The 16,682-nt window shown below is 39.7% G+C and overlaps 1 protein-coding gene across 1 annotated transcript in view; it reads right to left on the bottom strand.

Annotated features, from left to right (window-relative positions):
• LOC149838993 (uncharacterized) overlaps positions 1-15,216 on the bottom strand; it is a 111,957-nt gene extending 96,741 nt beyond the window's left edge. The window contains exons 1-4 of the mRNA XM_090006924.1: positions 14,604-15,216; positions 14,085-14,405; positions 13,855-13,963; positions 13,681-13,774 (exon numbers count right to left, since the gene is read on the bottom strand). Coding sequence (XP_089863050.1) covers positions 13,681-13,774; positions 13,855-13,963; positions 14,085-14,405; positions 14,604-14,747 — 668 coding nt within the window. The 5' untranslated portion in view covers positions 14,748-15,216. The remainder of the gene's footprint in view (positions 1-13,680; positions 13,775-13,854; positions 13,964-14,084; positions 14,406-14,603) is intronic.
• Between the last annotated feature and the right edge of the window lie 1,466 nt (positions 15,217-16,682).

Consider the following 16,682-nt stretch of genomic DNA (forward strand, 5'->3'; position numbering starts at 1 on the left):
AGAATTGGTCATGCTGAAGCCGTGAAAAGAATTTTAAGATTTTTGAAAGGAACTATTGGTGACGGTCTTCTTTATCAAAAAAATTGGATTGACAATAAGGAACATGAGATTATCACTTATACCGATGCAGATTGGGTTGTGGATCCGGATGAAAGGCGGTTTGTTTCTTGGTATTGTATATTCATTGGAAAAAATTTGGTGTCGTGGAGTAGCAGAAAGCAAAGAACCATTGCTAGGTCCAATACTGAAGCTGAATATAGATCTATGGCAGCTGAGACAGCTGAAGCTACGTGGGTGAGACATCTTCTTGTAGATCTTAGAGAAGGAATCCAACAATCATTTCTATTATGTGATAATCAGAGTGCTATTAACATTGCTTATAATCCTATACAGCATGGTCGCACAAAGCATATTAAGATAGATCAACATTTCATCAAACCGATGTTATTAAAAGTACACCTCAAGGCGCTAAAAGTGCGCCTCACCTCAAGGCGAAGGCCTTTGTGCCTTGAGGCGCAGGTATAAAGTGCAAATGCCCCAAGGCGTGCGCCTCATACGCCTTGAGGCGCGCCTCAAGGTGAGGCGTATACGCCTCAGATTTTTGGTCAAATGAGGGTCAAAGCCCTCATTTGACCAAAAATTAGGTTTTAAATAACAGGGGCCCCCGACCCTAATGTTATATTTTCTGAGAAACACGCAGTTCGGGGCCTGTTGTTTTCTGAAAAACAGAGAGCCGAGACAACGAGTTAGGAGGAGATGAGTTCGAGGACCAAAAATTTGTTTGGGTGTATTAGGGTTTGTTGTCGGAGAGAAAGGAGACGAGTTCGTTCATTTGAAACACGTAGTTTGTACATTTTGGGTAAGTTTCACTTTTTCCCCATTCTTGTTCTTAGTTTGTATTTTCTGTTTTTCTTCGACTTGTCTTTCCATCTTTTGGACAAAGCATTGGTTCACAAAATAGGTTTTTCATCTTTGATTTGCAAAGGATGAATGGACTGCAGCCCTCTGTCCAAAATCTCCTATATAGATTGTGATTTGTTGGTCATCTTTTTAGGTTTCTTTAAGGTGTGGGATAAATGCCCTACTTCTTTTGAGTGTTGATTATGAGACTTTGTTACTGCAACTTTGAGAATCCTCTTTAGGTTTTTAACATTAATTATTTTTTGTTTGATTTATTCTAGTTTATTAGCTTAAATCTATGTCACAGGGATTCGGCTAGGAGGGTACCGCACCCGCGTCGACGCGACTTGACGCGGGTGCGAGTGCCGCACCGGGTGCGGTCAACCCGATCCTGGGTGTGTTGACCGCACCCAGGATCATTAAGGTCCATTTAAAAAAAAAAAAAATTGCCCAAATGGGCTTACGAAATTTTTTTTTAAAAAAAATTATGCAGCTGACAGGATCATTAAGGTCCATTAATGCTGTCAGCTGTTGTCAGCAGCGGTCTGTCAGCTGCTGACAGCTGGAAAAAAAAAAAAAAAAACCCGCCTATTCCCCTGACCCCTTTATTTATTTATATATATTACATTTTTGCCCCTGCCGCACCCCCGCACCGAGGTTTTTTGGAAGTGCCGAATCCCCGCACCCGCACCCGCACCCGCACCCATGTGACATAGGCTTAAATTACTTAAATTAGGATTTTCTTTTGATTTACTACGGCGGACCTTTGGTCCTGACCATTTTGTCAAGGGTGCTTCTCATAACAAAAAAAAAACTTAGTGGGTCCACTGGCTGATCATCATCCTAAATCAATTCTAATGGTTTTTATCTCTTTTAGTAGTCAGTTGAGCACGTTATTGTGGTGACAAAAACAAAGATTTAAAAGTTGTCGGTCATTGAATTGATTTGGCAAGCCATGCACAATTTGCTACATTCGGTTGAGGAAGAAAAAAAATCAAAAGATACGTTGAATCCATTGAATTGATTAGTTGTTAATGTTAACATGCATTTTCTAATTATGTCTATATGATGTTGTTAATGCTAATATGCATTTCGTTGTTAATTTTTTATTGAATGAATATTGCGCATATTTTATTTCTTAGATACTTACGTAGATCAAGTTATTGCATTAATGTTACTTTTACATGTTAATCTCATATTTTTTTTGTATTTATTTGAGATTTTTTATTTCTTGTTGGTTGTTGTTTCATCAATAAAGCAATTTTTATTTATTTATAATTTTAGATATTTTTTATAATCTTTTTTAAGTTTAAAAAAATTGAGGCTACTCTTTACGCCTCGAGGCTTACGCCTCGCCTCAGATTTTGGTGGAGCGCCTCGCTACGCCTCAACGCTTTTCACAACACTGCATCAAACAGAAGGTCGAAGACAAAGAGATTGAGCCTCGTCACATTCGTATAGAAAGCAAGGTTTTAAAACTCGTCGAGTCAACTCGGTGACTCGGCTCGGCTCGGCCCTCCAACGAGTCAACCCGACAAGGCAAACTCGGGTTGCCAAGACTCGGGCTTGACTCGTGCTGACTCGGCCGAGTCACGAGTCATGGTGTACTCGGGCGAGTTCTGGCACCTTTGCCTTGACAAAACTCGTTGGAAGGATCGCTTGGACTCGAGCGACTCGATCCGAGTCACGAGTCACTGAAGACCCGCTGGTTCGTGATAATGGCAATTTTGAAATTGTTATTGCTTTACCTTTTAACGAAAACCCTTAAGGGTCTTTAGGGTCTTCAACTCTTCAATGTTCAAGCCTCGACGGAAGAGAGGAAAAGCCGAGAAGGTGTGGTGCAGCTCCAGCTCCAGCCATCCGACGATAACTCTAGCATGAACAGCGACACCGGAAAGGAGTTTCCGGCATGAACACTAACTTCGACGAAGGCACAACGTGTTTTTTTTGCGTTTTGTATTTCCGATGCAAACAATAACTCCGACGAAGGCACAGTAACTTCGGCATGAACAGTAACTCCGATGAAGGCACATCGACGGTGAACAGTAGGGCATCGTTTTAAATCCGATGCATCTTCTCCAGCAAAAACAGTGCATCGCCGCGCGATTTTCGGGCGTGATTTTTTGACACGATTTTCCGTCGAGATTTGTGAAGGTATGTATGTTGTATGCACACTCAAATCAGGTTAGTGGTGTGTACTGTGCACACACGCAAATCTGATTTCTTTTGGTGTGTGTCATACGCACACAATCTAAGGAATACCTTAACGGGTACAGGTTTTTAGGATTCTGATTTGGTTTTGATTTTGGGTTTTGCCTGTATCGTTAATTTTTTTTTGGGAACGAAGCAGGCACTAATGGTTTTTTATTGTTGTTGTTCATGCATTGATTGGTTTTTAGCATGCTTGTGTTAATAGTAAAAAAAAATGATAACTTGCTTATGTTGATGACTTGATAAGCATATACGGTGTTCAGTTTATGTGCATTATGTACCAGTGTTGTGAGAGGCGTACGCCTCAGTACCTGAAGCGTACACCTCAGAGGCGAAGCGCACGCTCAAGGTACCGAGGCCCTTTAGTGAGGCGTTTGAGTCTTGAAGCGCACGCTTCACATGGGTGAAGCGCACGCCTCGCATCGAAGACTGCTTCGCTTCTAAGGCGTATGCATCAGGTTTACAGAGTCCCTCACCATCATCATCGTCTCTCTCTCTCTCTCTGAAGACTAGGGAGGAAAGAAGAAAACCGGATAGGTTTCTTAGGTTCTTATGAAACCCTAGAAATCGCAGTGAAGGTCGAGGAGGGAGGAAGTAGCAGAAGGTTTGGAGTTTTTCTTTCAATCGCGATCTTCGTGTGGATAAGATGGCGGAGGAGTTAGGATTGGGGCTGAGCATGTTCTCGGGGAGTCGCTGCAGGATGCAGTCGAAGCTCTACTCTGAATCTTGGTCTCATGTTCGGGACGCGACTCTCTGCGTGGATCTCTCGTCGGGTAAGTAGATTGTGAAACCCTGTTTCTTTTTCTTTTTTCTTTTGTTAGCTCGCTTTGATTTTGCATCGATTCCTAGATCGAGAGATTCACTTCAGGCTGATATTTTTCTACTAATCTCGAATCTAGATCTATAGGTTTGTTTATGGACGATATCGGGATTCTTCATGTATTTCTCCCTTTTTCGGGGTTTTCAAATGCAAAAATGAGGGGAAATGGGTGCTTTGTTACTCTTACGAAAAATCTCTTTCTGCTTTTTGCATTGATACCGAAATCGAGGGATTCTCTTCGGTCTAAGTTCTATCCTGATATAAAATCTAGATCTAGAGTTTTCTTTTGGCTGATTTTGGGATTTTTTGGTGTACTTTTCCCCTTTTCTGGGGTTCCTGATATGCGAAAATCAAAAAAATGAGGGCGCTCTGTGTTAGTCTGGAGAATCGGATATTTGTTTGATACTAGAGGGTAGAGGGACAGAAGATGGAAGAGTCGGAGCTTGATTTGTTCCATATTTAGGTTTCAGATTGGCGATTCCCTTCTAGTAGTGATATCTGATTCAGGTTTGAAACGGTGGAGTCGTTAAAATAATCGAAAATATGGATCTCAGATCAGAAATGAAAGAAAGATGAACTAACTAGTAGTTTCTTATTTAAAATTATCATTATTTTATTAATATTATATATTTTATTATTTTGATCATGAAGCTTACGCTTCAACACCTCGAGGCTTACGCCTCGCTTCGCCTCATTGCATTTAACAACCTTGTTATGTACCATGTATAGTTTTATGTGTGCATCGATTTTTGGGATCAGGTGCAGTTTTGACCCACTTGTAAATCTATTTGCAAGGTTCAGGTGGACTGAACCTCAATCGATTGGAGGATTCATGTGGACCGATCCTCAATCGATTTCAGGGTACAGTTCACTGATATGGTTTTTATAAGATCTGCATATATGCCTTGCTAATGTTATATCTATCATGTTTAGCGACTTTTTCAATCGATCTCCAAAAGTCTTCTTCCTTATGGAAATGAGGAAACCACCCCCCGCATCAAAAGACCTGGTGGCACTGGACTTTGCTTGCATACCTACAGTTGTCTCGACGATGTAAACCACGGGCACACCCCTCGACCCCCAGGGAGCCACCTTGCTTCACATTGCTGAAAGGGGCCGCTCATATGGAGTGTTGAACTCAGGATAGGGGGATGTCTCCCTACCACCAAGCCTGAGGCCATCCAAGCAACCCATTTGGGTCTTTCGATTGCTCAAAATTATTATCAAAAAAATGAAGGCACATATATGTTTCCTTGAAGTTGTTAATTACCTTGCTTTTTATGTTTTGATTGTCTAAGAAAAAAATAGATATGATGCATCTAAATGTCACATGTAACCCTTTGTTCTTCTAGCAGTTTTTGTCTATCTTAGATTCTTAAAAGTACATGATTTCTACAACGTGTCGGGGGAAACATGGCATGACAAGGACCCTGTGTGGAATCATAACTTTGTGCATAATCTATTAACCGTATCTATGTTTTTAACTTTTCAAATTTAACAGTTTTAGATTTATCAAATCATCAAAGAAATGTCAGAAGAAGGATCTTCAAGGACTCCAACAACATTCACACTTAAGGAAAGGACCCTGTGTGGGATTTTGGTTTACCACTTGATAAGAAAAAGAAGAGGGTACAATGTACTTGGTGTACAAAACAAATGAGTGGTGGCATTAATAGACTTAAGTATCATCTTGCTGGTATTAAAGGAGAGGTGGAACCATGCGACAAAGTCGAAGAATCTGTAAGAAAAAAAAATCGTAAGAATTTAGAGTCATTTAAGGAACACAAATTATATAAGAGAAATATTGTAAATAAGATTGGTTCCTTTGTTGAAGTAAATGATAATGATATGGACTTGTCAGATGAAAGTGATGAGTCTACTGAGAAAAGATATATAAAAGGAAAAAAATTGATGAATGATGCCCAAAAGCATAATCTTGATGTTTTTGTTCAAGTGAAGGCAAGATCTCCATCAATGAAACAACTTGGAATAAAAGCAGCTTTGGATAGAAAAGCTAGAGATAGGTTATGTTCAGCTATTGCGAGATTTTTTTATCATTCAACCATTCTTTTCATCGCAGCCAATTCTCCTTATTTTACGAAGATGATTGAAATTTGTTCCTCAGTAGGAATGGGATTGAAGCCGCCTTCTTCATCTGAGATTTCTGGAAGATTATTACAAGAAGAAATTAAAAAAATTGATGATTATTTCAAAGAATACAAGGAGTCTTGGGCTGAAATGGGTTGTTCTATTATGGCTGATGGTTGGAAAGATGCAACACAAAGGACATTAATAAATTTTTTGGTTCATTGTCCAAGGGGTATTTACTTCTTGAAATCAGTAGGTACAGAGAATGTTGTTCAGGTATATCATTTTGTTCTTTTGTAATTTTCTATTGAACATTGATATTTATAATTTGTCTAGTATGTTAATAATGTTTTGAAATTGAAAAATGGCAGATAATCACAGATAATGCATCCATATATCAAGCAGCTAGAACGATGTTGGAGGATAGGAGGAAAACCATATTCTGGACTCCTTGTGCAGCTCATTGATTAGATCTCATGCTTGACGATTTGTCTAAGATAAAAAGCATAGCTGAATATGTGAAAAAAGGAAAAAGGATCACGAAGTTCATTTACAATCATACTTTTGTTTTGAATCTAACGAGGACTCAATTTTCCAATAAGAAAGAAATTTTAAGGCCGGTTACTACAAGATTTGCCACTAATTTTATCATGCTTCAATCTTTGCTAGAAACAATTCAAAATATTCATCATTTCCTGAGGGGAAAGAGATGGAGGATATTATATTGAATAGTAATTTTTGGAGAGTCATAGAATCAACTGTTAAAACTATAGAACCTCTAGTCAAAGTTTTGAGAATGGTCGATGGAGAAGAAAATCCTACAATGGGTTATCTTTATGAAGCTACGGATAGAGCCAAAGAGGCTATAAAAGAAATTCATGACAATGAAGAGAAAAAGTATAGACCTTATTGGAAAATAATTGACAATCATTGGGAAAATCAACTTCATCACCCTCTTCATGCAGCAGCATACTATCTCAATCCCAAATACCACTATAGTCCACAATTTTCTAAGGTATGTATTTGTGTATATCTTTTTATTAATTATTTTAAATTTTGAATATGAACTTTTTTTTATCAATTATCATTTTAATGTATTTGACTATTTGCATTTTACACTATTTCATGTAATTCACAAAGCATCATGAAGTAAGGCGTGGTTTAATTAAATGTATTGAGAAGTTGGAGCCAAATATTTCAGCTAGAGTAAGAGCATGCAAGCAACTTGAGTTATTTGAAGACGCAAGTGCAGATTTTGGTACTTCTATAGCTGTTATGACTAGAGATGAGCACAAGCCAGGTGATCTATCTTTAACATTATTGTTGTGTTGTGCAAAAGAATATTTCTTTAATCAACTTTACATTTTTGTGTGTTTTGGCTTTATGCAGCAATGTGGTGGAAAATGCATAGAATATGTGCCCCCGATCTCCAAAAAATTGTTATTCGTATACTTAGTCAAACATGTTCTTCATCTGGATGTGAACGAAATTGGAGTACCTTTGATCAAATTCACACTAAGAGAAGAAATAGATTAGCTCAAAAGAAACTTAATGATTTAGTGTTTGTCCATTATAATTTACGTCTGAGAGAAAAGCAATTAAAGAGAACACGTCTTGACCCAATTTCTTTGGACAATATATGTTTGCAAACACCAATGGATGAATGGGTCATGCAAGAAAGAGTTTTAGATGGAGATGGGGTAAAACTGTAAAAGTTTGTTTGATATTTTAACTTGATTAAAATTCTTTTAATTTAGTTTTTTGTCTTTCTCTATTGTATGCTAACTCAAATGTGTCACATATTTTATTGAATGAAGGATTTCTTAAGGGACTTGGAGATGGAAGTTGAAAACATTGAAGAAGCTAATCTTATTGATGATGAAGGTGGTGATGGAGTTGAAGATGAAGATGAAGATGCAAGGGAAAATGCAACCACTAGTACTCCAATTCAGCCATTAATTTCTACTTCCAACTTAAGAATTGATTCAAATGAAGTTCCAAATAATAGCACTTCGCCTCTATTTGAGATTTGAGCCATTGACTCTTGACTTGAGAATTGAGATATCATATTTTGTAAAAGTGGATGAATTTTGGATGTTTGAAATTTGATTTTGTCATTGTGTTATGATCATTAACTTTATACTTATGAACTTTGTAATTTTGTTATATGGCCATGGGTCTAGTATGGTTATTGTTGAGATGCGAAAGTTGATTGCTTAGATGCATTGCAGATTGCTCAAGTATGATTATCTTTACTTTAGTTTTTACTCTTATTCTTGTAAGTTTTTAACTTAACTTTACTTTAGGGCTTGTTTCTATTGAAATATTGAATTATTGTTTTGCTTGGTTGTTCGATTTTTTGCTATTAGATGAGTAATTATAAGTTAGATATAGTTTTACTTGATGTTATTTTACTTATTAATCAATTAAACTAGTAATTATGTCATTCTACAAACCTATATATATTTAAATGATAATTTATATATTGTTTTTCTTTTAAAATCAAAGTTAACAAAACCCGACCGGAGTCACTAGTTGACTCGTCGAGTCACGAGTCAATAAAGAACGAGTCGAGTCACGGGTTTTAAAACCTTGATAGAAAGACAAGTTGCAGATTTGTTCACCAAAGGCCTAACAAAGCATCAATTTTGGTTCTTGAAGAATAAGTTGTCCATGGTTCATGACCATGCACAACTTAAGGGAGGGTGATAAAATATGTTCTTGTCGTCATCGGATTTGGATCTGATCCAGATCCGTGCATCTATTCATATTAAGAATGGGTTTCTTTATGTAATGGCAATCCTGTAATTTATTTGTGTTATAAACCTATTGTAATATTTGTTTCATATATGAGATTAGGGCTAGGCATCTCTTTAGCCTAGTTGCCGATTTTTACTATGCATCTCCCTCTCTCTCTTTCTCCTCGCTTCCCAGCTGAAACGCATCTTTGGTGTTTCATATAAATCTGATATTGCATTTCTTACGGTTTATATTGCGGGAAGATGGGACATTACATTCGAGATTGTCGCAAGAAAGCAGCAGATTGGCAGAGACAAACAGCAGTCGAAGGTCAACAGCAACCACAACGATAAGTATCTGGCCGCGTCTATGCCACCATGACAGAACAAGAAAAAAATAGGAATAGACACTTTAATAGTCTTAGGTTAAGACTTTTTAGTGTTTTAGTACGAATTTTGCCAAGACAAAAGTTCATAAATGAAATCATGCATATATTTTGTGCAACCGAGTTATTGGCTCAAAACCTTTCTCAGAAACTCATTGTGAGTTGTCTTGATCACTTTAAACAGCGCATATGTTTCGATACACACATGTAGTGCATCCTCGTTAACCCCGATTAACTTAGACTATGATCTTTGTAGATAACCTTTAAAGGAAATTTTGAGGACAAAATTCTTTTAAGGGGGTTAAGATGTAAAACCCGTAAAATAAAAAATATATATATCAAAACCGGGTTGGATCTGGATCCAAACCCGGTACCCCCTCTCTCTAGTGTTCTCTATTTAAACACAAGGGAAGGGGGGTCTCCCTTTTACGAAGAAAGGGAAAGCCGGACCCGACTCTCCCTCTCCACCCGCTCGGTCTCCCCCTCTCGCAGCTCCCATCCCTCTCTCCCCAAGTTACCCCTTTCTCGCCTCCCTCTTCCTAACGTCGACGACACCCTGTCGGCATCCACCTTGCCTCATCGGAGCCCACCCAGTGTCGGCGACCTCCCCCGAGCAGGTACGTCTTCTTCCTTTCTTTTTCTTCTTCTTCTTCTTCTTCTTCTTCTCCACCTGGGTGGCGCCGGTAGGGAGGGGCGCAACCCCCCCCCCCCCTCTCACTCTCTCCTTCTCGGCTGACAGGGGAGGGGTGCACCCCCCCTTTCTTTCTGCTCTCTCGTTTGGCAGGGGAGGGGCATAGCCCCGCTCCCCCCCTCGCGCTCTCTCTCTCTCTTTCATTTCGTAGGGGACGGGTGTTGCCCCCTCCCTGCTCTCTCTTTCATTTCAGCAGGGGAGGGGCGTCGCCCCTCCCTGCCTCCAAGTTTCAGCAAGGGAGGGTTGTCGCCCCTCCCTGATTCTTTTAGCCAGGGAGGGGTGCCCCCTCCCTGCTCGCGCTCTCTCTGATCTCGAAGTGGGGCCAGGCTCGGCCTGGTAGCCGAGCCCACCCCCACCTCCTGTATTTTTTGGGTGGGGTCAGGCTCGACCTAGCAGTCAGGCCCACCCCTACCCTCTCTCTGTTTGGGTGGGGCCAGGCTCGGCCTGACAGCCGAGCCCACCCCAACCCTCTCTCGGTTGAGTTGGGGCCGAGTGGCCGAGCCCACCCCACTCCCTATTCTAACAAACCGGCGGGTAGGGGCCCCCTCCTTCGATCAAGTCGACTTGCCCCTTTTCTCTTCCTCTGTTAGGTCGGCGGGCAGGGGCGCGACCCCTACCCCCTCCTTTTTCTGTCGGAGGGCAGGGGCGCAACCCTGCCCCCATGTTTCGGGTTTGACCCCCGCAACGCAAGCGATGGCTATTACAATTATTTTAACTAATTGCATCATTCTCTTTCGCAGAGCAATAAAATATCTTTTTAGCGTACCCCTTCGACGCAACGGATCCTGCACATGCCCCGAGGCATGTGCCTTTTGTCACCTATGCCCAGAGATGTCAGCAACTCCGACAATCTCCGAGGTAGGGAAAAGTTGCACAAAAGACAATGGACGGACAAATCTTAAAACTCATGAATTATGAATATATATATACATACATATACGCATTTAATTCAATGACACAGTTTTGTGATCCTTGTATCATTTCCCTTATGTCATTTACTTTGTCGTCACGCTATTACATGCAGAGGCTACTGCTTACGCATTTATTTACTCGAGGTATGATTTCATACCTCATACACTGCTTACGCAATTTATTTAGCTTGATGCGTGGTTTTGCACATCAAGTATCGCTTTATGTCATTTACTTTGTCGCCGCGCTATTACGTGCACAGGTTATTGTTTATGCAGTTTATTTGCCCGATGTACGGTTTCGTGCATTGCTTACGCAGTTTATTTGGCCAATGTACGGTTTTGTACATCGTGCATTGCTTATACGATTTATTTAGCTGATGTACGGTTTCGTACATTGTGCATCGCTTACACAATTTATTTAGCTCGATGTGTGGTTTCGAACATCGAGTCTCGCTTTATGTCAATTACTTTGTCGTCGCGCTAAAATGTGCACAGACTTACGCTTAATTTTAAAGACGCAGATTTATGCATGCTTCCCTGGTCTCTTAAAAAAGGGATTTCATGTAAGATTTAAATATTTGAAATACTCGTTATTTCGAAAAGCAAAAATTAAACTTTTGGTTGTTGTACATTCGCAACCAAGTCTTTTCCTCAACCCCGCATAACCCTAAGAGTTACGTACGGTCGTTCGTTTTGATATTCGATAATGACTCAAATATCCCTGATAAAGGGTACAGGACGTTGAGATTTTCTAAATAGAGTTGGGGTTTCTTTTCGAGAAACATATACCCCTCTCGTTGTAGCGGTTTTATCAGAAATGCACGACATGTTAGTACTACGATGATTATATATGAGAGATTCGTGGTGATCTCGTATCGTGCAAAGTACACAATGATATAAAAATGTTTCGAAAGACCAATTCATGTCAAACTAAACTAAAATGGTTACATTATAATATATATATATATATATTGCAACCTATTGGACACGCAAGAACGTATCATATTTGTACCATTTTTCTTCTACTTGCTCTTTTTCAAAAGACGTGGGTTACACATGGGCGCTAGAGTTTTAAAGAAAAAGGATTCCTTGCAGGAATCCAGCTTTCCAAATACGTAGTTTTGCAAAGCAAAGTTTGCACGCTTATAGGTTGCAAAATTGTAACTAAGTTTTCCCAAGTCAGCGCATTTTGAGAAAAATGTTTTACAACTTCGGTTTAAGTTTCCGATATGACTCAGATAACCCCGGTTGGGGGCATGAGCATGTGCTTGGGCAGGGTTCTGTTGAGAAACCCACGCCCATTTATCACAAACAGTATCGCAAGACATGCGCAGCATGCCGATACTGCGATAAATGGATGAGAGATCCATGGAGACCTCGTATCGTGCAAGTTGCACAAAGATGTACAAGTGTTTTCAAATACTAGATCATGTCAAACTAAATAACATAGTTGTATTGTTTCTTTTACGAAACAATGAAGTTGGGGTTTCTTTCGAGAAACCAATACCCCTCTCATCGTAGCCATACTTTTAGACAGACACGACATGTTAGTACTATGATGATTGGATGAGAGGTTTGGGTAACCTCGAAGCGTGTGAATAGCACATTATGGAAATCACATAATGGTGATGATCGCCTTCACTGGCAAGATGCTCGAGCTGGTTTGAAAAACCAAAGCATGTAGAATGAGTCTTCAGTTAAATAAAACCTGACGCACTCATTCGCCCCGTTATTTTTCGTTAAAGGAGAGGATAGGATGGTACAAAAACTCCGATGGACAGGTTGTTAACAACCACCCCTTGGGCAGATGACTCGGTATCCTTAGTCATCGGAGTTAGGAGACAGGACTATCAAAAATTATCCTAGGTGGTAGATCTCATAGACTTCTGTAGAAGTTGGATGCATCCCTTGCTACGTATGCCTTTGAAAAATTCTCTTTTAGTCATTGGTCGTCCCCTTAGGAGCAGACTCAACTAGCTACTCGGGGTATCGAAAATACATGGTATAATAAACCCCCAGATTAGCCACAGTTGTTTCTACGATTCGCGTCTGTGTGTACCCGCAGGCCAACTAATATCGAAACAAAGTTATCCTGTTCACATTACTTGTTAAATTGCGTATCATGTTTGAATTAAATGTATATGCTAGATATGTTCACATTAATTATTGAATTGTGTATCATATTTGAATTAAATGCATATGCTAGATATGTTAATATTACTTGTTGAATTGTGTATCATATTTAAATTAAATGCATATGCTACATTTGTTCTATAACGTTATACTTGTGCACCTATCAGTTTTTCATAAAAGTGGCATGTCTTATGAGTACAGGTGATGATTAGGTTGGTACAGCAAGCGATGGTACGATGACGTGATGGTGTCAAGATGAGACTCTTTCCCTGACGTTTCGCTCTTGAGGACATTTCTGTAATTTTGCATAAAAGTTTCCTTGAAAATTCCTCTTTTATATAAACTCTAAATTATTAAAATTACATTTCTTTTTAATGTATTTGGTTTTGAATGTACGGAGTTTCAATTATGTTGTGTAAAGGAAAGGTTATGCGAGTGGTCCGCTGATTTGTTATTTCAAAAATATCATTTTTTGCTGAATTATTGTTTAAAACTCTGATAAAGGAATGATTACGAGGCTTTCAAAATTTTCCTAAAAAGTTACAAGTATGGGATTTTAAGGGCGTTCCACGGTTACATGGATGGAAGTCAAACATATACTCTACACGGAATTCCTCTTCTTCTGCTAAAACTCTCAATACAATATGGGTAACATCTGTTTAACTAGAGCAGCTTCAAAAACATGGGTGAAGGACAATAAGCTAAAAGAAACTTGCATCGAACAATTACCCAAAAAAATGTTTGAGAGAAATTCTATAAAGAAGATGAAGGCTTAAAAGTTGAAATATGAGTCAATGATGACCTGTTATTAAGCGCACCATCTTTATTGTAATGCTGGGCTCCGACAAGCTTTTTCCCAGGGTCTTGCAGTTGTTGCCTCAATGAAACTGAATAAACTAGGGCAGACCGAAATGACCAGTAATTATAGGAACTACAGCAGGAATGTGAAATACAGCTAGAAATGATAGAAGATTACCATCTCCAGAATTCAAGCCAATCAAGAGGTCATGGCCATCCTTTGCTTCGGAGTCAAAAGCATGGCATACTGGATTGGAATTGCCGAAATGAATGGCTTTAATAGGATCCTGCGTCAAACAAATAGTCGGCAAACTAACATTGCATTATAATATAAGCACTATTCGGTATTCCACCACAAAGCTGTGGCAAAATCCTAGGGTTTGGATTAGCTGGACAAAGACAAATCACCTTGTCATGCGAATTGTAGTCACTGACAAAAAGAGTATCACCAACATTGAATATAAGATATGTGCCTTTGCCATCGTAGTTTGAACAAACTGGACCATTAGGCGTCGTCCCAGAGGCACCGTGAGCTACCAAAGATCCCATCCTGGTATTCCCAGCTACAGCTTTACTGGCACCGTTACCACCTACGAAACTCAAGGCCCGGCTTCCATTTCCACCACCTAACAACCTTGCCGCCAACCTGACTCCACTGCTGCTAGTCAGACTAGATGGTGGCGGAGCAGGCTGAGGGGCAGGCTTGTCATTAAGATGAGCAAGAGTCACCTGAGTTGTGGAAATGTAGAGAAAACTGAACAAGATCATCCATCACTAGATATAATCGATTTGAAAGAGGTGAAATTGAACAACGAAAAACAGTTCTGATAACGAAGAAAAAAAAAACAGAGAACAGAATAAAGGTCGTTAAATCGGAGCAGCAAAAGGACGAACGGAACCATTAGATCGATCGATCGAGCAACGGACCTGGGCTACCGCTTTCCCGTGGGTATAGTGAAGAAGCCCCGCAGGATGGGTCTTCTCGTAGAGAAGCTTGTAACGCCCTTCCGGGGTCTTGAAATAGGTCTTCAGACCTGGAGATTGCGCGTTGGTCGAAGACATCCTGTTCATCCAACCAACCACCTTCTCTTCTCGGGTCCTTAGGGGAGACCACAATACGTGAAATTCCAGCCGCCTCAATATCCTCCCTTTTTTTGTCTTTTGTTTTTTGTTTTTCTATGAACCTCAATATCCTTCTCGATCGCGAGATTGAGAATCTGAATCACCGTCGACACAACCAATCTGGTTACCTGAACATGGAAAGAGGCACCTCGATACAGCATTTACCTCAACGGCATACCGACCCAACCGAGGGAGGGGAAACGAGAGGAGCAGCTTGTGGCCCCGCTCGACTCAGTGCGGCTCATCGAAGGAAAAGGATCCCCTCATACGACATATGAGGTGTGCCATCATATGTCGTTCACAGCCATTGGATCAGACGGATTGTGACGGTCAATCCACTCGCACACGGAAGGTGACCGTAGTTAACAGCCGATGCCAGTGTGCATATAAAACCTAAAAAGAAAAAAGAAAAAGCGTCAAATGGCGTCCGACGCTTCTCCTTCCCTTGAAGAGACCCAGCATTACCGCACCATCTGACCTTTCCCTGTATTCTGCATACTTTTATGGAAAGATCACATACCTCTCGTTTGGTGTGGTTCCAAGTTCAAAGCGTGTTGACGACTTCTTCATTATAGAGTTTGGGAATGGGTACTACTTGTTCAATAAGCTGCCTTGGTGGTTTTTCTTTCTAATTGAATATAGTAGAGATTTGGGAAATGGGGGACAAAGGTACTCTAAGAACGGCATTAAGCTCGACATGTTCTTGATTTACTCTTTTTTTTAGGGAAGACATGTTCTTGATTTATTCTCTATGCACATGACAATGGGAGTTTGGAGCAGGGATGTCAATGAATCGGATTTTATCCATTATTCAGTCGAATTCAATTTCGTGAAAACAATATTCGGTTATAATATGATGTCGATATGGTTTTGATTGTTTGCTACGAATCTGAAAAGTATCCAAATTTGATTACATGTTAAAAAAGCAGATCTGGTATGAGCTTTTCAACATCTGAATCCGTTTAACCAACATCTGATTAGTCCAATATGAGCATTTGGCCACACCCCAACCGTTTACATCCAATTTTCATGATGTAAAAAAAGCAATGACACAAATTCTTGAATGCGAGAATGACTTCAAAATAAACGAAAACATCAAAACTTATGCCAGAACATGTTTATTAGTGTAAACCCATGGGTTCTCTTGGCTACCAGGGAGTAGACCCAGCTTCTAAATTGGGGAAAAATAGTCGAGTCAGTGTTTTTTTAATTAGGGACTTGTTTTGAACCTGGTGACATTCTGTAGTAGCCGAGCGGAGGCCTCCTGGGTCTGCGTACGATGATTTAAGAGATAATAACAACTATTGAATAGTTCCAAAACAATTTATGTTCAAAATTCACCCGAACACTTCTAAAAAATATAGTTGCACGTGTTTGTTGCTTAATTGTAACCACGAATTCACTAAAACTATGGTTTAGATCGAATCGATTTGATGGAAAATTTTATTTCTTTTTCTCCAAAATTTGATAGAATACGGGCCAATTTTTTATTGTTCTAACATGTATTCCAACTATAAATGTCTAATATATCATAGTTCCTAGTAAGTAACCTATAGAGAACATGAGGTAAACAAACCACGTATATGGTTTGCAACATTGTGTAAGGTCCGACGAACACGAAGGAATAAACATTGGAAAACTAATTAAATGACGAACTTATTCATAAAATATCATATGGCAAACAAACAAACGTCACTACTTAGATACAGTCGTCCAACAAAAGTAAAAGACTAAAAACTTGTATCACAAGTCCTTCTTGCTACTAAAGGCCCACTTGCAGATGCACAAGAGAGGCAGTATATAGGAGTAGTATCACTGTCATACTGGTTCTCTTTTTATTGGCCAAAGAACAATTATGAACCAGGTATATTTGTGGGTGGCTGA

This window comes from Nuphar pumila, chromosome 5 (assembly GCF_984573655.1).
Source record: "Nuphar pumila chromosome 5, dmNupPumi1.hap1.1, whole genome shotgun sequence".
NCBI classification, from domain to species: domain Eukaryota; kingdom Viridiplantae; phylum Streptophyta; class Magnoliopsida; order Nymphaeales; family Nymphaeaceae; genus Nuphar; species Nuphar pumila.